Raw genomic sequence first — 26,943 nt, 5'->3', positions numbered from 1 at the left:
ATTCTTAGAAAAGTACAACCTCCCAAGACTGAACCAGGAAGAAACAGAAAATATGAACAGACCAATGACAACTAATGAAATTTAAACTGTGATTAAAAATCTTCCACAAAAAAAGGCCCAGGATCAGATGGCTTCAGAGGAGAATTCTATGACATATTTAAAGAAGAGCTAACACCTATTCTTCTCAAACTCTTCCAAAATATAGAAGAGGGAGGGCCACTCCCAAACTCATTCTATGAGGCCACCATCACCCTGATACCAAAACCAGTAAAAGATGTAACAAAAAAGAAAATTACAGGCCAATATCACTGAGGAACATATTTTAATATAAAAATCCTCAACCAAACACTAGCAAACAGAATCCAACAGCACATTAAAAGGATCATACACCATGATCAAGTGGGGTTTAGCCCAAGAATGCAAAGATTCTTCAATATACACAAATCAATACCATATTAACAAATTGAAGGAAAAAACAACATATGATAATCACAATAGATGCAGAAAAAGCTTGTGACAAAATTCAACACCCATTTATGATAAAAACTCTCCAGAAAGTGGGCATAGAGGGAACCTACCTCAACATAATAAAGGCCATATATGACAAACTCACAGCCAACATCATTCGCAAAAGTGAAAAGCTGAAAGCATTTCCTCTAAGATCAGGAACAAGACAAGGTTGCCCAATCTCACCACTATTATTCAACATAGTTTTGGAAGTGTTAGCCACAGCAATCAGAGAAGAAAAAAGAAATAAAAGGAATCCAAATTGGAAAAGAAGAACTAAAGCTGTCACTGTTTGCAGATGACATGATACTATACGTAGAGAATCCTAAAGATTCTACCAGAAAACTAATACAACTAATCAATGAATTTGGTAAAGTAGCAGGATACAAAATTGATGTACAGAAATCTCTTGCATTCCCACACACTAACAACAAAAAATCTGAAAGAGTAACTAAGGAAATCCTCCTATTCACCATTACAACAAAAAGAATAAACTACCTAAGAATAAAGTTACCTAAGAAGACAAAAGACCTGTATGCAGAAAACTATAAGACACTGATGAAAAAAATCAAAGACAATACAAACAGATGGAGAGATATACCATGTTCTTGGACTGGAAGAATCAACATTGTGTAAATGACTATACTACGCAAAGCAATCTACAGATTCAATGCAATCCCTATAAAGCTACCAATGGCATTTTTCACAGAACTAGAATAAAAAATTTTACGATTTCTATGGAAACACAAAAGACACTGAATAGGCAAAGCAATTGTGAGAAAGAAAAACAGAGATGGAGGAATCAGCCTCCTGGACTTCAGACTATATTACAAAGCTATGGTAATCAAGAAGGTATGGTACTGGCACAAAAATAGAAATATAGATCAATGGAACAGGGTAGGAAGCCCAGAGATGAACCCAGGCACATATGGTCCCTTATCTTTGATAAAACAGGCAAGACTATACGATGGAGAAAAGACAGCCTCTTCAGTAAGTGGTGCTGGGAAAACTGGACAGCTACACGTAAAAGAACGAATTAGAATACTTCCTAACACCATACACAAAAATAAACTGAAAATGGATTAAAGACCTAAATGTAAGGCCAGACACTACAAAACTCTTAGAGGAAAACATAGGCAGAACACTCTATGACATAAATCACAGCAAGATCCTTTTTGACCTACCTCCTAAAATAATGGAAAAAAATAAATAAATAAACAAATGGGAGACTAATGAAACTTAAAAGCTTTTGCACAGCAAAGGAAACCAGAAACAAGATGAAAAGACAGCCCTCTGGACGGGAGAAAATATTTGCAAATGAAGCAACTCACAAAGGATTAATCTCCAAAACATACAAGCAGCTCATGCAACTCAATATCAAAAACACAAACATCCCAATCCAAGTAGAAGACCTAAACAGACATTTCTGCAAAGAAGATATACAGATTGCCAACAAACACATGAAAGGATGCTCAACATCACTAATCATTAGAGAAATTCAAATCAAAACCACAATGAGGTATCACCTCACACCAGTCAGAATGGCCATCATCAAAAAATCTACAAACAATAAATGCTGGAGAGGGTGTAGAGAAAAGGGAACCCTCTTGCACTGTTGGTGGGAATGTAAATGGAAACAGCCACTATGGAGAACAGTATGGAGGTTCCTTAAAAAACTAAAAATAGAACTACCATAGGTCCCAGCATTCCCACTACTGGGCATATACCTTGAGCAACCATAATTCAAAAACAGACATGTGGGCTTCCCTGGTGGCACAGTGGTTGAGAATCTGCCTGCCAATGCAGGGAACACGGGTTCGAGTCCTGGTCTGGGAATATCCCACATGCCACGGAGCAACTGGGCCCGTGAGCCACAATTACTGAGCCTGCGCGTCTGGAGTCTGTGCTCTGCAACAAGAGAGGCTGCGCTAGTGAGAGGCCTGCGCACCGCGATGAAGAGTGGCCCCCACTTGCCGCAACTGGAGAGAGCCCTCGCACAGAAACGAAGACCCAACACAGCCATAAGTAAATAAACAAATAAATAAAAACAAAAATTAAAAAAAAAATCAATTGACCATAATTAAAAAAAACAAAAACCCAAAAAACAGACATGTACCACAATGTTCACTGCAGCACTATTTACAATAGCCAGGACATGGAAGCAACCTAAATGTCCATTGACAGATGAATGGATAAAGAAAATGTGGCACATATATACAATGGAATATTACTCAGCCATAAAAAGAAACGAAATTGAGTTATTTGTAGTGAGGTGGATGGACCTAGAGTCTGTCATACAGAGTGAAGTAAGTCAGAAAGAGAAAAACAAATACCATATGCTAACACATATATATGGATTCTAAAAAATAATAATAATAATGGTTCTGATGAACTTAGTGGCAGGACAGGAATAAAGATGCAGACATAGAGAATGGACTTGAGGATATGGCGGCCAGGGGAGGGTGAAGGTGGGACGAAGTGAGAGAGTAGCATTGACATATATACACTATCAAATGTAAAATAGATAGCTAGTGGGAAGCAGCTGCATAGCACAGGGAGGTCAGCTCAGTGCTTCGTGACAACCTAGAGGGGTGGGATAGAGATGCTGGGAGGGAGGCTCAAGAAGGAGGGGATATGGGGATATATGAATACATATAGCTGATTCACTTTGTTATACAGCAGAAACTAAACAACATTGTAAAGCAATTATACTCCAATAAAGATGTAAAAAATTTAAAAAAATATGTAAGCAATAATATATTAGGTTGTTATACTAGTCCTCCAAAAGTTTTCACCACCAAAGTAAAATTTTAATATTTGTTATTTCTTTCATATCATTTTGTTATGCTGTTTCATTAAGATTTCATTTTCAATACGAGCTAGGCAAATGTTTTCTTGATTTTAGCAATCCTCTTCATTTCAGTACATTTCTGAAAAATTAATACTTTCTTCATCCCTAACAATTCTACTGTTAGGAGTTTATCATAAAGATAAGTTCACCCACATCTACAAACATGACAAGGATACACAAAGATAGGTATAGTGTGTTCATTGTAATCATGTTTCTAAGAGCCAACAAAAATCAAACAGATAACAACAGAAAAATAAAACAAATTAAACTGAATACATAACTCCATCAAAGGCAAATTATTTAAAATTATGGAAAATGATAGGTTCTATGTAGCTATATTAAAAGGAATTATTTCTACATATATCTATAGTATGGAAAAATGGAAAACAAATTTAAGTGACAAAAGCAGCTTATAAACTGGTGTATCTTATGTGTTTTAAATAATATTATGTATACATCTTTTATATTAAAACTATATGATACAAAACTTTTAAAAAATCAACCTTCAAAATATTTTTTTAATCTGTTCACTTCTCCTCATCTTCTTAGTCTGAACTACTTGTGTTCTCCAAACTAGAATATCTCATCAGTAATTAAACTGCTGATAATTCTGTTAACAACCCACAACCATTTTCCCCACAGCAGTGAATGAATTTTGTCTTTGAACAAATATCATGAATTTTCCCACTGCATCTATGATAAAATTCAAATTACAAAAATGGCCTATTTTCTAGTCTAAGTCTGTACTCTAATTTTCATAGCTTATATCAGTATGTAATTATATTTATTTGTGATTATTCATTAAATGAATAGATGGTAAACATTCATTATTCATTTAATGAATAGATGGTAAACTCCATGAGGGAATGGGGGAGGGAGATATTGGATGATTTGATTTAAGAGGTCTTTCCTAAAAGATATTGACTATATTTAATAACAACAAAAATATTAATAATAACCACCACTGAATGTTTATTAAATTCCAGTGTTCTCTATGACAAATGTATTATATTAAGTACTGCTACTTCTTACAACAATCCTTTTGAAAGTGTATTATTCATATGTTTCAGATGAGGCAACTGGAGCTCAGGAATTTTAAGTAATTTGCTCAAATTATACACCTAACAAATTATGAAACCCAGGTCTGACTGCCCCCAAAGTCCATGTATTATCAACTTCATTACAGTGGCTATTTACTTATCTGCAGACTAAATTCTTCATATTAAAAATGTGACCCATAGATATAAATATACATATATATATGTATATATATATAATATAGATGCACAAATTTTTAATATTACATAGCAAGTTTCTAGCAAAGTTGGGACTTTAAACATCATCTGATTCCCTGCCCAATATTCTTTCTAACAAAATAAACCAGACAAAATAACTGTATCAGTCTAATTTTCAGGGAATTTAATAAAGTAAAAATTTCCTCCAAAGTTGACTATATTTTCACATGCAAAAGTTGCACAATAAAGACATGCACTGCTTTATTGTAAATTTGTATCTTCCTCACCTTTAAGACTAACCATTCTCCTATCCTTCTTTCTGCTTCTCTTCATCCTCATGCTGACTTTTTATCTTCACATGCGCTCACAGCCACAGCATAGATTTCAAGACAAGGCCACATTTGAGTCAGAACTCTAAGCCAACCCCTTAAGGTTCTGCCTCAGGTCTCTCTTAAGCCCTATTCTTCTACTTGGTTCTTCTGCCTTATTCCCAAGCTCCCTTTCTACTTTATTCCTCCCCCCACATTTCTCGTGTTGAACTTCAGCATCCATTGGGCTCTACCCTTGGACCCTATGTCAGAGATGAGATTCCCATATCCATCAGACAACTACAAGCTGCTCTTCCAATTATCACCTGCCTCCAAGTTCCTGTCCTTGTACTCTTCACACCTGTCAGGACACTCACTAATCCCTCTTGAATCCCTCCCTTTATTTTCTACCCATTTTTTATTGCCTAGATCACAAGCTGCTATACTCAGCCTACAAAGAACATAACCTTTTTCCCTAGCTAAAACAGCTGTTGGGTCAATTACCCTTGGAGTTTCCAGTACTCCCCAGAGTAAGAATCTTCTTTCTAATCACAACCAATCCCTACCTCCTTGCCCAATCCTCTTATTTGGAATCAGTCAAGCCTGGATGAGACTAACAGGAACAAAGAGGTATGTTACATTATGAATATAATAAATGCATTCCTCCCAGAGGAGAGAATGGCAATCTTATTAAACTGGTGTTGATTCTAGCATTTTGGAAGGCTTTGCTGAATCCATCACTGAGATCTCTAAAGATAGACGATTCTCTGAGAGCATCATGAAGAAAATTGGATATAAGCTTACAGCATGAGAATACACACTGCTGAGAGGGTATAATGCTAAATAATAATGAGATGACCTAAAGAGAGAAGCTGATGAGTCATAGGAAGACACAGTAAGTGTTGCAGACAAATTAAGTAGCACAAGACTCACTTTAGGAGTTCAGGGAAAAGATCAAAATGTAGGATGGCATTAAAATATGACAGATGTGTTTCCTCAAAACTTGAATCCAACAGAAAACACTGTTGGAAACTGAAAATCTTGAGCTGCTATTAAAAAGTAAATTAAAAATTCTTGAACAACAGTTTCAAAAAATTCCACATAAAATTTCCTACAAAATGTTAAAAAATAATTTTATTCTCATAAAAATGAGACAATCTATTTTTAAAAGTGACAGCAATAACTAAAGCCCAGAAAATAAAAAGATGAGTTGAAATTCAAATTCTGATTATTTAATAGGGTATGAGGCTATGTACAAGAAACCACTTTACCTTTGTAAAAAATATAACTTAATTTTAAAAGGCTTGATTAATAATAAATAATTTAAAGCTCTAGTATATCTGCTTTAAATCTCCAGGTTTTATATTTAACATCATTTTAACAAGACCACCTCTGAGAATATATTATAATACAATTGCAACTAAGAAGCTAGCAGACATTCTTCTAAATACCTTAACCAAAAATAATTCAAACTAGGCCATTTAAAGAGAAGAAAACAAGGGACTATTTTGAATAACTTAGACTATAAATAGGACACTAATTGGAAAACAAATCTCTAATCTAAAACACTAAATCATTTGGATAATGTTATTTAAGATAAATAACATTTGGGACACAGGAAGACAAAATTCACAACGAGTTAATTTTGTTAATTACGTGTGGATTATCTGCCTCCGGAGGTGGTGTCCTGTGCTACAATTCTTAAACCTATACCTACCCAGATAGAAAAAAAAAAAACCCTAACTCTTTAACAAAATTGCCAAAGGTAATGGCTTCAGGAGAGTGTACAAATTCTATTTCTATCTCCAGCCATGAGGGACATACCATGAAAAACATGTTTAGTGAGCATCCTACAATATTATCTTTGCCCTAGATAGCTAAGCCCTGGCCAGGGCAGGTTCACAAGGGAGGAGATGGGTGGGAGAAAGCAAAAGGGACTATGAGAAATAGATGTGAGATCTGCATGTTTAAATATATACTATTTGCCCAGTATGAACATCTTCATTTCTGCCAGGCTTTCATATATTCCACTATTTTTATATATTATGTGATAAAACAAGAAATCTTTAGAAGTTGTGTTTGTCATCAAGCTTCCTGTCAGAGAGGAAAACACTTCCCTGACCTTGCATCACCTCCAGTACCCAACCTGGCTCCATCCTTTCTTCCAAACCCATTCCCTCCTCCACTGAAATATATCTTCCAAACTTCCCATCTCTCTCCACCATCTCTCCATCAGATTGGTTCAAAATAATCAAGTTCACAGAAAAAGATACCACTGAGCAGGGGTTAGCAGGAATAAGTATGGAATCTGAAAGCATCCATGGAGTGGGCCAGCTATGAAGGGCTACTTCGACACTATGGGCACACACAGCTTCCATGCAAGCAACATTTCACTCTCTTCCTCAACCAAACCATGCTTTTTCAAACAAAACAGTATGAACAGTTTAGATTGCTTTTCATTTGAAGTTGAGGTAACGAGGTGAAATGCCATTTGAATAGAAGCTGCATCTTCTATTAAAGCATTTGAAATTCCAAGAGCCCAAGAGAGAATGCTTAGCCCAGTGGACCCAGTTTTTTAATTCACATGTTCCCCTTTCTCTAGACACATGCCTCTCTCATAGCTAGAGTTTTTTTGTTTTTGTTTTGAAACATCTTTATTGGAGTACATTTCCTTTACAATGGTGTGTTAGTTTCTGCTTTATAACAAAGTGAATCAGTTATACATATACATAGATTCCCATATCTCTTCCCCCTTGCGTCTCCTGCCCTCCCACCTTCCCTATTCCACCCCTCTAGGTGGTCACAAAGCACCGAGCTGATCTCCCTGTACTATGCGGTTGCTTCCCAACTAGCTATCTATTTTACGTTTGGTAGTGTATATATGTCCATGCCACTCTCTCACTTTGTCCCAGCTTATGTTTCCCCCTCCCCGTATCCTCAAATATATTCTCTAGTAGGTCTGTGTCTTTATTCCCGTCTTCCCCTAGGTTCTTCATGACATTATTATTTTTTTTATATTCCATATATATGTGTTAGCATATGTTATTTGTTTTTCTCTTTCTGACTTACTTCACTCTGTATGATAGACTCTAGGTCCATCCACCTCACTACAAATAACTCAATTTTGTTACCTTTTATGGCTGAGTAATATTCCATTGTATATATGTGCCAGATCTTCTTTATCCATTCATCTGTTGATGGAAACTTAAGTTGCTTCCATGTCCTGGCTATTGTAAATACAACTACAATGAACATTTTGGTACATGACTCTTTTTGAATTATGGTTTCTCAGGGTATATGCCCAGGAGTGGAATTGTTGGGTTCTATGGTAGTTCTATTTTTAGTTTTTTTAAGGAACCTCCATACTGTTCTCCATAGTGGCTGTATCAATTTACATTCCCACCAACAGTGCAAGATGGTTCCCTATCCTCCACACCCTCTCCAGCAATTACTGCTTATAGATTTTTGATGATGGCCATTCTGACCAGTGTGAGATGATATCTCATTGTAATTTTGATTTGCATTTCTCTAATGATTAATGATGTTGAGCATTCTTTCATGTGTTTGCTGGCAATCTGTATATCTTCTTTGGAGAAATGTCTATTTAGGTCTTCTGCCCATTTTTGGATTGGGTTGTTTGTTTTTTTGATATTGAGCTGCATGAGCTGCTTGTAAATTTTGGAGATTAATCCTTTGTCAGTTGCTTCATTTGCAAATATTTTCTCCCATTCAGAGGGTTGTCTTTTCCTCTGGTTTACGGTTTCCTTTGCTGTGCAAAAGCTTTTAAGTTTCATTAGGTCCCATTTGTTTATTTTTGTTTTTATTTCCATTTCCCTAGGAGGTAGGTCAAAAAGGATCTTGCTGTGATTTATGTCATAGAGTGTTCTGCCTATGTTTTCTGCTAAGAGTTTGATAGTGTCTGCCCTTACATTTAGGTCTTTAATCCATTTTGAGTTTACTTTTGTGTATGGTATTAGGTAGTGTTCTAATTCCATTCTTTTACATGTAGTTGTCCAGTTTTCCCAGTACAACTTACTGAAGAGGCTGTCTTCTCTCCACTGTATATTCTTGCCTCCTTTATCAAAGATAAGGTGACCATATGTGCATGGATTTATCTCTGGGATTTTTATCCTGTTCCATTGATCTATATTTCTGTTTTTGTGCCAGTACCATACTGTCTTGATTACTGTAGCTTTGTAGTATAGTCTTAAGTCAGGGCGTCTGATTCCTGCAGCTCTTTTTTACTTTCCCAAGATTGCTTTGGCTATTGGGGTCTTTTGTGTTTCCATACAAACTGTGAAATTTTTTGTTCTAGTTCTGTGAAAATTGCCATTGGGAGTATGATAGGGATTGCACTGAATCTGTAGATTGCTTTGGGTAGTATAATCATTTTCACAATGTTGATTCTTCCAGTCCAAGAACATTATATATCTCTCCATCTCTTTGTATCATCTTTAATTTCTTTCATCAGTGTCTTATAGTTTTCTGCATACAGGTCTTTGGTCTCTTTAGGTAGGTTTACTCCTAGGTATTTTATTCTTTTTTGTTGTGATGGTAAATGGGATTATTTCCTTAATTTCTCTTTCAGATTTTTCATCATTAGTGTATAGGAATGCAAGAGATTTCTGTACATTAATTTTGTATCTTGATACTTTAGCAAATCCACTGATTGGCTCTAGTAGTTTTCTGGGAGCATCTTTAGAATGTTCTCTGTTTAATATCATGTCATCTGCCAACAGTGACAGTTTTACTTCTTCTTTTCCAATTCGAATTTTTTTTCTCTTTGACTGCTATGGCTAAAACTTCCAAACTATGTTGAATAATAGTGGAGACAGTGGGCAACCTCGTTTTGTTCCTGATCTTGGAGGAAATGGTTTCAGTTTTTCATCATTGATAATGAGCTTGGCTGTGGGTTAGTCATATATGGCCTTTATTATGTTGGGGGAAGTTCCCTCTATAATTACTTTCTGGAGGGTTTTTATCATAAATGGGTGTTGAATTTTGTTGAAAGCTTTTTCTGCATCTATTTACATGATCATATGGTTTTTCTCCTTCAATTTGTTCATCTGGTGTATCACATTGATTGATTAGCATATATTGAAGAATCCTTGTATTCCTGGGATAAACCCCACTTGATCATGGTGTATGATCCTTTTAATGTGCTGTTGGATTCTGTTTGCTAGTATTTTGTTGAGTATTTTTGCATCTTTGTTCATCAGTGATATTGGCCTGTTGTTTTCTTTCTTTGTGAAATCTTTGTCTGGTTTTGGTAACAGGGTGATGGTAGCCTCATAGAATGAGTTTGGGAGTGTTCCTCTCTCTGCTATATTTTGGAAGAGTTTGAGAAGGATAGGTGTTAGCTCTTCTCTAAATGTTTGACAGAATTCGCCTGTGAAGCCATCTGGTCCTGGACTTTTGTTTGTTGGACGATTTTTAATCACAGTTTCAATGTCAATGCTTGTGATTGGTCTGTTCATATTTTCTATTTCTTCCTGGTTCAGTCTCGGAAGGTTGTGCATTTCTAAGAATTTGTCCATTTCTTCCAGGGTGTCCATCTTATTGGCACATAGTTCCTTGTAGCAATCTCTCATGATCCTTTGTATTTCTGCCATGTGAGTTGTCACTTCTCCATTTTCATTTCTAATTCTATTGATTTGCGTCTTCTCCCTTTTTTTCTTGATGAGTCTGGCGAATGGTTTATCAGTTTTGTTATCTTCTCAAAGAATTAGGTTTTAGTTTTATTGATCTTTGTTATTGTTTCCTTCATTTCTTTTTCATTTATTTCTGATCTGATCTTTATGATTTCTTTCCTTCTGCTAGCTTTGGGGTTTTTTGTTCTTCTTTCTCTAATTGCTTTAGCTGTAAGGTTAGGTTGTTTATTTGAGATGTTTCTTGTTTCTTAAGATGAGATTTTATTGCTATAAACTTCCCTCTTAGAAATGCTTTTACTTCATCCCATAGGTTTTGAGTCATCATGTTTTCATTGTCATTTGTTTCTTGGTATTTTTGATTTCCACTTTGATTTCTTCAGTGATCTCTTGGTTATTAAGTAGTGTATAATTTAGCCTCCATATGTTTGTATTTTTTTACAGATTTTTTCCTGTAATTGATATCTAGTCTCATAGCATTGTAGTCAGAAAAGATACTTGATATGATTTCAATTTTTAAAAATTTACCAAGGCTTGATTTGTGACCCAAGATATTATCTATCCTGGAGAATGTTCCATGAGCACTTAAGAAGAAAGTGTATTCTGTTGTGTTTGGATGCAATGTCCTATAAATATCAATTAAGTCCATCTTCTTCTATGTATCATTTAACACTTGTGTTTCCTTATTTATTTTCATTTTGGATGATCTGTCTGTTGGTGAAAGTGGGGTGTTAAAGCCCCTACTATGATTGTGTTACTGTCGATGCCCCCTTTTATGGCTGTTAGTATTTGCCTTATTTATTGAGGTGCTCCTATGTTAGGTACATAAACATTCACAATTGTTGTATCTTCTTGGATTGATCCCTTGATCATTATGCAGTGTCCTTCTTTGTCTCTTGTAATAGTCTTTATTTTAAAGTCTATTTTGTCTGATATGAGAATTGCTACTCCAGCTTTCTTTTGATTTCCATTTGCATGGAATATCTTTTTCCATCCCCTCACTTTCAGTCTGTATGTGTCCCTAGGTCTGAAGTGGGTCTCTTGTAGACAGCATATATACAGGTCTTGCTTTTGTATCCATTCAGGCAGTCTATGTCTTTTGGTTGGAGCATTTAATCCATTTACATTTAAAGTAATTATCAATATGTATGTTCCTATTACCATTTTCATAATTGTTTTGGGTTTGTTATTGTAGGTCTTTTCCTTCTCTTGTGTTTCCTGTGTAGAGATGTTCCTTTAGCATTTGTTGTAAAGCTGGTTTGGTGGTGCTGAATTCTCTTAGGTTTTGCTTGTCTGTAAAGGTTTTAATTTCTCCATCAAATGTGAAAGAGATCCTTGCTGGGTAGAGTAATCTTGTTTGTAGGTTTTTCTCCTTCATCACTTTAAATATGTCCTGCCACTCCCTTCTGGCTTGCAGAGTTTCTGCTGAAAGATCAGCTGTTAACCTTATGGGGATACCCTTGTGTGTTATTTGTTGTTTTTCCCTTGCTGCTTTTAATATTTTTTCTTTGTATTTAATTTTTGATAGTTTGATTAATATGTGTCTTACCGTGTTTCTCCTTGGATTTATCGCGTATGGGACTCTCTGTGCTTCCTGGACTTGATTAACTATTTCCTTTCCCATATTAAGGAAGTTTTCAACTATAATCTCTTATTTCCTTTCCCATATTAGGGAAGTTTTCAACTATAATCTCTTCAAATATTTTCTCAGTCCCTTTCTTTTTCTCTTCTTCTTCTGGGACCCCTATAATTCGAATGTTGGTGTGTTTAAAGTTGTCCCAGAGGTCTCTGAGATCGTCCTCAATTCTCTTCATTCTTTTTCCTTTATTCTGCTCTGCAGTAGTTATTTCCACTATTTTATCTTCCAGGTCACTTATCTGTTCTTCTGCCTGTTATTCTGCTATTGATCCCTTCTAGAGAATTTTTAATTTCATTTATTGTGTTGTTCATCACTCTTTGCTTGCTCTCTAGTTCTTCTAGGTCCCTGTTAAACGTTTCTTGTATTTTCGCCATTCTATTTACAAGATTTTGGATCATCTTTACTATCATTATTCTGAACTCCTTTTCAGGTAGACTGCCTATTTCCTCTTCATTTGTTAGATCTGGTGGGTTTTTGCCTTGCTCCTTCATCTGCTGTGTGTTTTTCTGTCTTCTCATTTTGCTTAACTTACTGTATTTGGGGTCTCCTTTTTGCAGGCTGCAGGTTTGTAGTTCCCGTTGTTTTTGGTGCCAGACCCCAGTGGCTAAGATTGATCAGTGGGTTGTGTAGGCTTCCTGGTGGAGGGGACTAGTGCCTTTGTTCTGGTGGGTGAGGCTGGATCTTGTCTTTCTGGTGGGCAGGTCCACGTCTGGTGGTGTGTTTTGGGGTGTCTGTGGCCTTATTATGATTTTAGGCAGCCTCTCTGCTAATGGATGGGGTTGTGTTCCTGTTTTGCTAGTTGTTTGGCATAGGGTAGCTTGCTGCCAGTGCTGGCATAGCTACCAGCACTGTAGCTTGCTGGTCGTTGAGTGGAGCTGGGTCTTGGCATTGAGATGGAGATCTCTGGGAGATTTTTGCCGTTTGATATTACGTGGAGCTTGGAGGTCTCTTGTGGACCAGTGTCCTGAACTTGGCTCTTCCACCTCAGAGGCACAGCCCTGATGCCTGACTGGAGCACCAAGAGCCTGTCCTCCACACGGCCCAGAATAAAAGGGAGAAATAAGAGAAAGAAAGAAAGAAGGAAGAAGATAATAAAATAAAATAAAAAGTTATTAAAATAAAAATAATTATTAAAAAAAATTTTTTAAGTAATAAAAAAAAGAAAGAAAGAAAGAAGAGAGCAACCAAAGCAAAAAAACATATCCACCAATGGTAACAAGTGCTAAAAACTATACATTAAAAAAAAAAAAAAAAAAAGGACAGACAGAACCCTAGGACCAATGGTAAAAGCAAAGCTATACAGACAGAATCACGCATAGAAGCATACAGATACACACTCACAAAAAGAGAAAAAGGGGGAAAAAATTTATATCATTGCTCCCAAAGTCCACCTCCTCAATTTGGGATGATTTGTTGTCTATTCAGGTATTCCTCAGATGAAGGGCAAATCAAGTTGATTGTGGAGATTTAATCCACTGCTCTTGAGGCTGCTGGTAGAAATTTCCATTTCTCTTCTTTGTCTGCACAGTTCCTGGGGTTCAGCTTTGTATTTGGACCCGCCTCTGCATGTAGGTCTCCTGAGGGGGTCTGCTCTTCGCTCAGACAGGATGGGGTTAAAGGAACAGCTTATTCGGGGACTCTGGCTCCCTCAGGCCGTGGGGACGGAGGGGGATGGAGTGTGGGGCGAACCTGCAGTGGCAGAGCCCTGCATGACCTTGCAACAGCCTGAGGTGCACCTTGTGTTCTCCCGGGGAAGTTTTCCCTGGATCACAGGACCCTGGCAGTGGCGGGCTGCACAGGCTCCCGGGAAGGGAGGTGTGGATAGTGACCTGTGCTTGCACACAGGCTTCTTGGTTGCTGCAGCAGCAGCGTTACAGTTTCATGCCCGTGTCTGGTGTCTGCGCTGATAGCCATGGCTCGTGCCCATTTCTGGAGCTCCTTTAAGCAGCGCTCTTAATCCCGTCTCCTCGCGTACCAGGAAGCAAAGAGGCAAGAAAAAGTCTCTTGCCTCTTCACCAGTTCCAGACTTTTTCCCGGACTCCCTCCCTGCTAGCTGTGGTGCACTAACCCCTTCAGGCTGTGTTCACACAGCCAACCCCAGTCATCTCCCTGGGGTCTGACCTCCGAAGCCCAAGCCTCAGCTCCCAGCCCCCACCCATCGAGGCGCATGAGCAGACAAGCCTCTCGGGCTGGTGAGTGCTTGTCGGCACCGCTCCTCTGTGCAGGAATCTCTCCACTTTGCCCTCTGCACCCCTATTGCTGCGCTCTCCTCCGTGTCTCTGAAGCTTCCCCCCTCCGCCACCCACAGTCTCCAACGGAGAAGGGGCTTCCTAGTGTGTGGAAACCTTTCTTCCTTCACATCTCCCTCCCCCTGGTGCAGGTCCCTTCCCTATTCTTTTGTCTCTGTTTTTTCTTTTTTCTTTTGCCCTACCCAGGTACGTGGGGAGTTTCTTGCCTTTTGGGAGGTCTGAGGTCTTCTGCCAGCGTTCAGTAGGTGTTCTGTAGGAGTTGTTCCACATGTAGATGTATTTCTGATGTATTTGTGGGGAGGAAGGTGATCTCCACGTCTTACTCTTCTGCCATCTTGAAGCCCCCCCCCCCCATAGCTAGAGTTTTAACAAAAGCCAATATTTTCTCAAACAAGAGGGTGGGTGACTACAAAATATTTGTGTATTTGTTTGATCGAATCCAGTGTCCACCTGGGTTGTAGTAACTGCTCAGGTGAGAGAACATTATTATTATCACCTGATTCTTTGATTAATAAATCCAAAATATCCTTCCACTAGCAAGCTAAATCTATTCAATTTTACTGTCCTATTTTTGATTAATCTCCTAAGAACCCTCTCAACTCTTTCCTCTGTTCTCTTTATCTCAAGTATCTAATTTAATTCCCTCATGTAATAGGCCACCATTCTGCAATTCTTAGTTTCTTTGCTTCTTTCTTTTGTAGCCAATCTCTTTGCTACACTCAAACTGTACACTTCATTACCCATTTAGTACTAACACTTGCCTAGCTAAACTTACTTTGAAAATCAAAAATTTCCCACTGCTCAAATAATAAGCCCACCTTTAAGCCCTTTTCTTAATGTTTATTTACCTGGTAAGGTTGCCCAATAAAGTCAGAGAGAGACTTTGAATATAAGATTAGTTACATATACCTTAAAAAATTGAATAAATTATATCTTTTTCAATAAGATAGATATAATATCAACTCTTATAATAAACTTGCCTAAATTACAAAATACCCTATAGATGAAGTAAAGCATGTAGTTATAATAGCTCCATGTTGTCTGAAAAGGTTTCCAAGGTTTTGCCTCATTTGTGCTACCCTAACCTCAGCAGAAGCTTAGAAAAATCTATAGAGCATTTCACCCTTTCTGATTATGTAAAATGATTATTACTCAACTGCTGGCAGATACCCCCTACATTGGCGTATTCTGCCAATCATTACTGTAGGAATCTTCACCCTGTAGCTTGAATTTGCTTCTGTTGGTCTTGTCCAGCAGGACTTGTTGAATTAACTGAACAAGGACTACATCTTACACTACATTCTATTTACCACATAACCAAGCCAATATAATATCAACTTTTTAACGTGTTTCAAGACTAATATAATGCTGATTTTCCACTGGGAAAAATTCTATGGAATTTAAGAGCTTTCTGAAATGAGTTATGATTTCCTGTTACGGAGAAAATAACATCAGGTAAAATTGTTTAATAAAATTATCAATTTAAAACTATGAGTGCAAGTTCTATAAAAATCTCTATTCTGTTGCTCTAAAATAAAAATTCTACATTTTAACTGCTTTTTTCTCTCGAAGAATATTAAAAGCATATTTATGGTAGCATTGTATAGATAATATTGATTATTTTTTCAGCAAAAGAAAGGGTGTTTTAGTAATCTAAGAATGCTTATGGGCCTGTGTCACTAGAGTAGAAAATGCAATAAGAATTATGTATACTTAATAAGAATATATTTGCTTTATAGATTACTTATCATTGACTTATTAAAGTGAGCATAAATATAGTTAAACCATAATCTTCCAAATCCTACAGTGATGTAAAAATAAATTACATGTCAAAAGAATGTTAAAAAGATCATTGGTATGTAAAAGTTTTCAAACTGACTTTCAGCAATGATTTTCTAAGATAATCAAAGTTAAATAAAAGAAGTTAGAATTCATAGACTTCTTATTAGCCTAAGAAGAAGATACTAAGTATAAAGTTCCATTTTATACAGGGAAGGTGAAAATGATGCTTTAACCATTTCAAGTGTTTGATGTCAAAGGTGAATAGATTTGTAAAGTTTTGACATAATTATTTTGTGAGTTTGAGATTCTTAAAAAATTGGTGAAGATAGAGACTTCATAACTCCCCAAATCTTTAGACATTGTGGTTTGCTCTGCAATAGCCTTAGACCTTCCTAGACCTTTTGATTTAAAAACAGTTAAGTGAATCCAAAAACTCAAAATTAGGGATGGAGGAAGAAGGAGGACAAGGAGAGGAAAGGATTAGAGAAAATGTCTAGAGTTTGTTTTCTGCCTTGTATGGAACTAGAGAAAATAGGATCATCTCATGCAATTGATCTGAAAATTAAGCATGATAGCCATAACTGAAGGTGAATATGGAAAATATAATTCTTAGTGACCACCTTCTATTAACATTTTCATACTTATTGCCTTCTTTTCAGACCAATTTTTTAGTAAAAATTATTATTAAATCTCAATCACTAAAAATGCATTTATTAAACATAAAAGGTGGTACTACATATAGTCCCTGGTCCAAAGAAGTAAAATCTCTTCTTCAAAAAGTACTACATCTAAGAATTAATAGTACAACCAAAAGGAAAACAACAAATTTTCTGGCTTAAATCTGCTCATTTCATTTTGTGAAGATTTTGTAGCATGGCATATGACAGCTGAAATATATATTATCCTTTACAAAAATGTCAAAATGATTTGTTGGAAGAAAAAAACTCAAGATTTTAAAACACACTTTTGGTCTACAACCACATATTCATCAATTCAAAACTGCCAAAACAGAAAATAAAGAGTTAACATTTCATTGTCTAAATTAAAAAATACTTACATTATGGACTTTTCCAGGCGACTTCCCTGTGAACCAACAATCTCCCCCAATGTACAAAACACTTGTCCCAGAAAGTCCTAAAATAGATAAAAGGATTAAAGCTCTTAAGTTCCCAAACTGTCTTTACACTATGTATTTTGTACATCATATCTGCACTGTTTTCATTGTTAAAATATTGAATTCTCTAACTTCCAAGAATAAACAAAATAAGCTGAAAATGCACTAATTTTAGCATGTGATTGTCCCCTAAGTTTGCACAGCCTTTTGTCCTTTAATCACTAAGCTGGTTTGTTATTAAGAGTGTTTAGACATTGTGTTTATTTTCTTTCTCTTTTTTAAATTAAAATGAAAATGGAAAAAAGTTCCATGATTTGAATCCACAATTGGGTTGACTTGAGATGTCTCTGAAACTTCTAAACTTTTGGCTGAGAAGGCAAATCATGAAAGAACAGAGCAGTGGTGGCCAGCACTAACAGTGATACTTACAAAGAAGCAGTGTGACATCATGGCTACAACTAGGATCCAGAGCCACACTGCCAGATGTCTGTTCCAGTACCACCACTGACCATTTGTGACTGTGGCAGTTATTAAACTCTCCGGTTTCCTCTAACATGTAGTCGTCCCCTTACAGAGCTATTTTGAGTTTTCAATGAGTTATTGCATGAGATAATATTAGCATATATTAAGTGCCTAAAAATGGGTTAAGTATAATACATTATAAAGTTATTAATGTACCACTAGATGATTCTTATTTTCAAGACTCAGAATAACCTTGCAAAATGAGAGGTCTGTTACTAATACTAAATTTCATGTATAAAGAAACTAATCATCTAGGAGGTTATTTCTTTCATGTTTTAAGCAGTCAGTAAATAGCAGAGTCAGAACTAACCCAGATATTCTGATTCAAGATTGAAATACTGCCTAAGGATTTACATATCATAAATACAATGCAACTTCCCATGTCAATAAAATAAGGGCTCCAACACCATCTGGATATGTGGGTCAAGAAAATATAGAGGTGGTTCAGGGTGAGGCACTCTCTCTAGCATAACCTGTGTAAGAATCCAAGCTGTCCTAAAGGAGAAAGTGGGAGATCTCCCTAAATTGTACTGTGAACTGGCCCAGGAAAAGCCCTAAGAAGGATGGGCAGAGGAATGACAGCAAACAAAATGTTGTTTTAAGTTTCACTAAATAAAATTTTTAAATGCATAACAAGCCATAAAAGTAAAAACTGTGTTATTCAGGGTAAGTTGCTATAAGTCTCATGAGAGGAAAAAAAACACTGTAGACTAGGATGGTCAAGGGAATATTTTCCCAAAGTAAGTAAGCCTTGAGAACCAGGTAGGAATCAGATCATGGATAGAAGACAGTTGGAACATTTGGGTCCTAGAGAACAAATCAGAGTATCAGGCAAGAATGTAATGAGAAAAGAGCAGACCTCAAATAAAGGGCAGAAACAGAGATAAAGAATCAAGACTGTGGAGGGCCCTCTTGGCCAAGCAACAACAAAAACAAAGTTGCCTTAGATTAATGAGAAGAAACTGGCAACGTTTCAGCAATTCAGGGACACCATTAGAACAGTGCATTTAGAAGATTACTCAGATACCAATTTGCAGAATGGACTGAGGAGTGAAGAAAAATCTGGAAGCCAGGTCAATCAGAAGGCCACAGTAGTTAATAAGAAGCAAAGTGTTAAGGCCCAAGCTAAAGTTGTAGCAAATGCTTGGGAACAGTGCACAGAAAAATGGCAGGATTTGGTGTAAGCTGTACCTACACATGGTGGGGGGTACGGCAATGGAGAGAGGGAGAGAGAAACAGAAAATAAATCTGGATTTGGAACGTGATGGCTGACAGAATGGCAATAACTTCATAAAATTGCAAATCATTTTAAATTTTGTTTTCGAGTAAGCAAAAAGTACTTAAGGTAAAGCCTTGACATATTTAAATTAAATATCCTTAAAAATAACGTCTTTCCCAATTTCATAAAAGACTTTACAAACATGTTTATGGGTTTTTTAAAACAAACGTAAATTTTTCTAAGTCTCATGGCACATAGAGGGAGCTTAATACTAAAGATTTGGAATATGTCATTGGTCTTGTAAGTCAGCAGCAAAAAATACATGGGGATTCTGGAACTCTTTCCTAAGGATACTGATATTGATGGACAGATGCTCATACTACATATTAAATGGATTTGGCCAATGGAGTAACAAGTCTCAGTAAAAACTCTTCATTGCTGTAATGACTCAAGAAAACAGAACAGATATATTGAGCAGTCCATATTAGAGTAGACACATATTAGCAAATAGAGAACACATACATATCATCATTGCTGAACAAAAAAGGAAATAAAAATTATAAAGTCAATAAAATGTGCTCCAAAAAGATATAGTATGCATCTGCACACATTATAGTTATTGCACTCTTTGCCCCTAAATATTTATGGTATTTATGTAATTATTTTACATCTGCCTATGTTTGTGTATTCCCAATTAAGCAACACATTTACTACTCACAATGCAAAAATTAGCACATAATATTTAATATTTGTCTACTTCTCCTTGTGTTGGAAAACTCTAGTGAATCCATTTTTTGTCATCTTAATGGTCCACATTTCCTATGCATTTTACATAATACTAGTAATATAATTAGTGCCCATTAATGGATATTTTTAGATATGTGTTCTGTAGTTAGATAAAGATAGAAATAAAAACTAGCTATAATAGAAACTGCTTTAACTATTTCTTATTATAGTGTTGTATTCCAGTTGATTAGCCACCATAGTTAGGTCAAAATAGAATTTCCAGTATAAATCCAAGCACTTTTCTACAATTCTAATACACACATAGACCAAATCCACTTTACAGTGGCTGGCAATTGAGAAATGTTTCAATTTATTCAATCATATTAACTACTGGGCTTTCCAAAAACTGACCATGATACTTGTTAAATGTATTCACTATTATTTTATAATCTAAGTAATACGCAGATAGAACTTAGTTTTGAAATCTGTTTAAATGACTATAAACCATATTGTTAGCATATAACAATATAACAATATAAGATGCATCCTGTCACTCTTTAAAAGTATCCAAATATTACCCTAAATCCAATATGCTAGTAATAAAACTGGAAGGTTTATCACTGAGCAGTAGAGGAGACAAGAAAAAAACAAAAACAAAAAACAAAAAACAAAAAAACAGAGTATAGTAATACAAAGCATCACAATAATAATATGTTTCACATTGCATAGGTAGTTTTTAAAAAATGTAGCAAATCAGAGGAAGTATTTGGATTATTTCCATAACAATCTAAATCTAGTTTTATTACTAGCATAACACAACTCAAAATCCAAGCGAACATCGCTGTACTATCAGTTTCCAGCTGATTACTCTACATTTATGTTTCTCTTCTCTTTCTTGTAAATATTCAGAGGAATGTCTACTTTAATTGTATGCATGAGCATAATATCCTAATTTCTTCAGAATTATTATTTTTTTATTATACCCACATTTACATTCATTACAGGGAAAGGATACATTAAAGTTAGCCATGGGAAGACACATAGGGAAGGATCCAGGAGGGTTCCAAATGGAAGTTTTCATTGTCCTCAAGATGCATTACTCTCCTGGCATTATTACTTTATTATTTCATTTGTACCAATCTTTACTAATGATTTCCATCCATCTATATTTTATATTATATTATAACAAGAGACTTATCTATACTCATGAAAATTACACTGATGCTATGTGCTCTAATAATTCCACACAAATAAAAAGGTAATTTACTTTGCATTAAATTAACTGGTTTTGTGTTGGTTTGTATGCTTGCTTGCTAGGTATTACTATTAATGATTACTATATATTCTTTATAAAAGATTTTTTACATACATACATTTATTTATTTATTAAGGAAAGCAGAATGACATACTCCTCAGGAGTGAGAATTATAAGAGGTTAGACTGCCTGTGTTTGTATTTTGGCTGAAACATTTACTAATGCCTCTACACCTCAGTATCCTAATCTATAAAATACACTTTGTAAATAATACTTGCCAATTAAATTGTTGGGAGGTCTAAGTAAGATAACGTATGCAAAACACTTAAAATAAATGCTTGGAACATAGTAAGTGTCTAATAAATATATGCCTCCTCTCTCCTCCCTACTTTCCTGGGTTAAAGAATATTACTACATACACAAAACTTTCCACTTGCCACTAGATTCCAGTACTGGAGATACTATAATTATCTGAATAAAATAATACATTTTCTTTTCCAAAACCACTTTACACTCATGGTCAATAAATATGCTCATTTTGAGTGTCATTATAAAACCCAAAAGTGTCTTATCTTAAATGTTAACAAGTATACATACAAATATATCTATGTAAAGAATGACATTTTTAAAACAATAGTATAATGAACCAGGAGGTGTGGTTTCATAATAACTGGTAAATAAAATTTCTCATTTCTATACTATTACAAAGCTAACCAATGAATGTAGATTATCATCAGCATCATCATAAACAATTTTATAAGCATTCGATAGTGTGGCATCTTTTTCCTAAAAGAACTACAAAGATAATCTTTAAACGGCTTTCCTGTTTTATAAAATGACCAATGAGCATAGAAAATATTTCTAATTAATAGATAATTCAAATTAAAAGACAAATGGGTTATTGATAGCTAAGTTTTAACAGCACAGTAATTGAGTACAGTCAACTGTTCAGGAGTTAATCATTCATTCTTGATAAGATAGAGTCATGATTTGCCTCCACTTATTGTTTTTACCCATTTTGTGATCATTTAGCTTTTTTAAGCACATGCACACTAAGCCAGTAAAAGCAAGAGAAAATAAATGATACAAAATTTCTCGCTTTTATAAAATTTTAACCATTGTGGAAAAAAATTGGTGAGGAAAGTTTGTATAACTTGTGAAATTTTATTGTTGGCATTATTTACTAATATTTTACTGTTGGTACTCCCTGCTAATATTGCTAACTTCCTCTATATTTAATTAATTCATACTAATCACAGCAACTATAGAGATTGAGGAGTGACTTAGTCATATTATGTACTATATACTAATATGACAATCATTTATAATAATCAAGAATGGTGCTTCTTTGTTCAGTAATCTTTCCTACTTTCTTTTTTTTTAAATAAATTTATTTATTTATTTATTTTTGGTTGTGTTGGGTCTTTGTTGCTGCGAGTGGGCTTTCTCTAGTTGTGGCAGGGGGGCCACTCTTTGTTGCAATGTGCAGGCCTCTCATTGCTGTGGCCTCTCCTGTTGCAGAGCACGGGCTCTAGGCACGTGGGCTTCAGTAGTTGTGGCACTTGGGCTCAGTAGTTGTGGTTTGTGGGCTCTAGAGCTCAGGCTCAGTAGTTATACCACACGGGCTTAGTTGCTCTGCGGCACGTGGAATTTTCCCAGACCAGGGCTCGAACCCGTGTACCCTGCATTGGCAGGCGGATTCCCAACCACTGTGCCACCAGGGAAGCCCCTACTTTCTTAATGGTTGTGCTGTTTGGGGTATAAAGCAAACTCAACATGAAGCAATTCGATTTAATATTTAAATAAAAATAATTGGTCCCATTTTAACATTATAATAATACACCTTTTTTTTCAATCAAGCATTTGTCTTTTTAATGAATGGATCCATCTACAAAGCAAAAATGCTAATCCTACCTCCAAGAAATTAACACAAAGTTCTTTTTTTTCCCACCCACTCCTGAAATTTATTTTTAAAATGCACAGAAATAATATAAACAGTAAAAGGTATATACAAAGAAAAATAATTCCTCCACCTATTTCAGGACTAATTCTTACTACATACATATTACCAGTATCATCAAAATATCATACAAAGTTCCATATAATTTTCAAGAATATGCATACATATATATGTGTGTGTGTGTCCATGTGCAGTGTGTTTCTTCATATAATGTTTTCCACAAATGAGAGAATTTCTCACACATTATTATTAATAGTTCTAAACTTAGACATCAGTAGCTAAATTGCAAATATAATTTCAAAATTATACTCTAAAGTTGAATTTATTTTCCCTCAGCACAGTTGTTGATTTTCAAAATATTTCTTGCTTGATAAGAGTCCAAATGAAGGCAGTTAAATAAGACACTGAATGAAAATTAATCTTTCAATGAATGAGTAGTTATTGATCAAAATTAACCAATTTTCTAAAATTATCAACAACATACATATTTAAATTGTGAACCATACTATTTATAGATTAAGAATAAAGCTACTCTATTCACAAACACTATAACAAATCTATGGAAAATACTTACCTTCTAGAGGCACATCACTTTTTGTCTAGACGTTAGTTCTCATCAGTAAAGATGTGAGAAATGTAATATGCTAACAAAAAATGTTAAGTAAATATTCTCACTGCTGTTAAACATGATGATACAGTCAACAGGCTAAATAACTAGAAAGCTTACTATATAGTACTATTAAATAATATGATATATATTATAGCATTATTAAATAATAAATATAATACTATCACACAATGTCATTAAATACTAAGCCCTGAGTAAGTGCCAGTTTTACATGCAAACAATCTCACCTAATATAACATAATGAGTGCCAAAGATACTGTCATCAAACCTACCTCAAGCACTGCCCCTAATTCTGTCTCAAAGTCTAAGATTCTACAAAACCATGTTGAAAATGCAAATAGAAACATAATCCATTTATTGAGCATCAGTCATAAATTCTTTAATTTGAATATGCTTATAAGGCTAGCTCTCATTAGCTGATAAAGACAAGAAAGCTTGCTACATAAAAAAAAGAAAGTTATTATTGAAAAGGCATCAGAGGATAGCATGGAGAGCTCTTTTACACAGGACAGTCAGGCAAGGCCTCTAAGTAGACTAACTAATTTCCAACTAAGTGGAAATTTCAATAATAAAACAGAAAGAACCATGTGAACATTTGAGACAATAGGTAGGTAGGAGAAAAAGCAAGAACAAAGTCCCTGAGACAAGAAGGTACTTGGGGTGTTTAAGGAAAAGCAAGAGGGCCAGTGCGTTAGAGTAGAATGAGCAAGGAAGAGAATGGAAGGAGAGGACGGAGCCAAGGGTCCATGATGGATTGTGAACTCTGTCTTAAGTGTGGAGGGAAGCCACTGGAAAATTAATTTGAGCTAGAAAGTGATATGTCCTGACTAGCCTTTTTAAATGATAATTCTGGCTAATCATTTCCCACTAAATTTGTAAATGCTAAAGTTCCTCCAAGGTTCTATCCTATTCTCTTCTCCATTTATACTTTTTTATATAATTTTATTGAGGTGACAGTTCTCAAGTATCCAGAAATGGCCTAGTCAATATCTCCAGTTGGATGCTTACTGGGGTCTCAAACAACATAAACCTGCCCTGACCACTGATTTCTCTATTCTCATCCCCACCACCTCAGTCTCTTCCTCCCCAATGTACCCCATGGCAATAAACTGTACCTTCATTTATCCAGTTTCCAATAACCTAGGAATCATTCTATCTTCATCTCTTATTTTCATACCTGATATCTACGTCATCAGCAACCATATCATCAAAATATATTCCAAATCTGCCACTTCTTACCACTTCAAGGTCTATACTTACCAAATATTGTTTACCTAGCTAAATTAACAGCAGTTTTATAACTGGTCTCTGTTGGTTCACAATAGCAGGAGTTCCCTGGGTAAAACCTGAAACTGGCTCCTGTACACTGGGGCTTCCCAACCCCATTATCCACTTCAGCTGCCAGTTGTTATTTAAACGTATAAATCAGATCACATCATCTTCCAGTGAAATCCATAAAAAAAATCTAAATTCTTTAAACTTTGGCCTACAAATCTCCACATCATCTGAATTCTATCTACCTTTCCAAATTATTCCATTCTTCTTTCCTCACCATTCAGTCTATATAGGGTAGCTATCTTTCAGTCACACTAACATACTAAATTACTTCCTGACTCAAGGTCTTTGCACTACTGTTCCTTTTGCCTGAAATGCTCTTCCCCTAGATTTTCCATAGTTCCCTCCTTCTCTTTAATAAGTATACCCAGGATAAGAACTGGTGCAGAATCATGCTGCCTGGCTGAGGGAAATATAAGCTTCTAGCTAATTAGCTTCATGAGTCACTCTCTCTCAGTATCAAAATCTTATTAATATAAATGTTATAAAGAGGTAAGCTATCTTAGCCATTTATTTCCATTTGTTTTTATTGAATAAATCTATATACTCCACTTCCCCAACTCTAAACTGTAAGCTGTTTTAGGACAAGGATCTTATTCATTGCTATATTTCTCTGCATTAGAAGAGTGCCTGGAATTGCTTACCTGGTTGTGTGAATATACATTAGAATTCAGTTCAGTTATATATGGGTTAAACTGACATATTCTAATGAAAAACTCTTTCCCCACTTATAAATCTATTCCTATGAAAAATGCATTTCATGATCTGAACAATTAATTAACTTTCAAATAAAATTTTCAAATACAACTGATCTATATGTGGAAGTTTATATATATAATATTTAGAAAATATATCGAGGAACACACACATCTTCACTGAAGGTTGGTATTTTGTGGCTGAAATAATCCAGTGAGCAATTAACTATCTAAAACAAAAACTGTAGTGGGTACCTTCCAAGACCAACCAAATGGATAAATGCATTTTGGATTGCCTGGTAGGTATGAAAACTTAGTACACAAAGTACAGTTTCGATGTTATCTGCTCCAGAACACCAAACAGAATCCTAGATACACCAATTATGGGCCTGTTAATAATCTTTTCATTAATGATGCAATTAAATTATGCAAATGGAAATATGTAAAGCAATTTCCTTAGAGAATCATAAAATGGATAAATCATCTAAAGGAATACATCCCTGGATTCCATAAGTCAGCTGTGAACATAATGTTTCTTCACTAAAATCTTGTCCACCACCAATAAAATCAATTAAAGTTATACTGATTCTTCATCTATTCACCTTGTATTCATTTGCAATGTTAGAAATCTAAGGTACAGTTCTATATTATATCTCCATTTTCCTTATTAGTACCAAAAATTTAAGACTGGTACTTAAAACCCCTAAGTACTAGAAACCAATAAAATCATACTGAAAGTGGGATCTTTCAAAATTATCAGAAATGAGAAAGAGAAGAAATTTATTATTGTTAACTCAAGGAGTCTCTCTTGCTACCAAATCCCTTTTGTAAAAGATAGGTGCCTGTACTCCACATGCAAACACAGGCACTTAGCAGTATTTCCTAAAAGGTTTCAGTTTTTATTTCCCTTTGCAAAATTGGCAGGTAGACAACCACACTTTTAAAGAACTGCATCTTCAGGGAATAAACCTAGTTTGTTTATTGGTTTCTCTGGTCTTTCAAATGCCTCTTGAATTCCTTTTGGGTTGAATGAGTTATATGCTCTTTCACCTAAAATCTGTACTTGGATGCTTTCAAATAAAGAAGGGCTTTTGTTGTTGTTAATATCTAGCAGAAATTCAAAGCAGTTATCTCTAACAATTCTTGTAACAATTCAAAAACACATTTCCTCCTTTTGACACGCTTCATCCACTCATAGCTCAGGCACTTATTAAGTAATTTGTGTTGCTTACTATATACATTTGAGAAATATAACAAAGAATAATGTGGG

The 26,943-nt window shown here is 35.4% G+C and overlaps 1 protein-coding gene across 1 annotated transcript in view; it reads right to left on the bottom strand.

Moving 5' to 3' along the window:
• Window positions 1–26,943, bottom strand: part of CPNE8 (copine 8) — a 294,950-nt gene that overhangs the window by 168,872 nt on the left and 99,135 nt on the right. The window contains exon 4 of the mRNA XM_057557551.1: window positions 17,277–17,353. Within this exon, the coding sequence (XP_057413534.1) occupies window positions 17,277–17,353 (77 nt within the window). The remainder of the gene's footprint in view (window positions 1–17,276; window positions 17,354–26,943) is intronic.

The sequence above is a fragment of the Balaenoptera acutorostrata genome, chromosome 11 (genome assembly GCF_949987535.1).
Source record: "Balaenoptera acutorostrata chromosome 11, mBalAcu1.1, whole genome shotgun sequence".
Classification (NCBI taxonomy): domain Eukaryota; kingdom Metazoa; phylum Chordata; class Mammalia; order Artiodactyla; family Balaenopteridae; genus Balaenoptera; species Balaenoptera acutorostrata.
The sequence above is the reverse complement of the archived record's forward strand: the minus strand, read 5'-3'. Positions and strand labels throughout refer to the sequence as shown.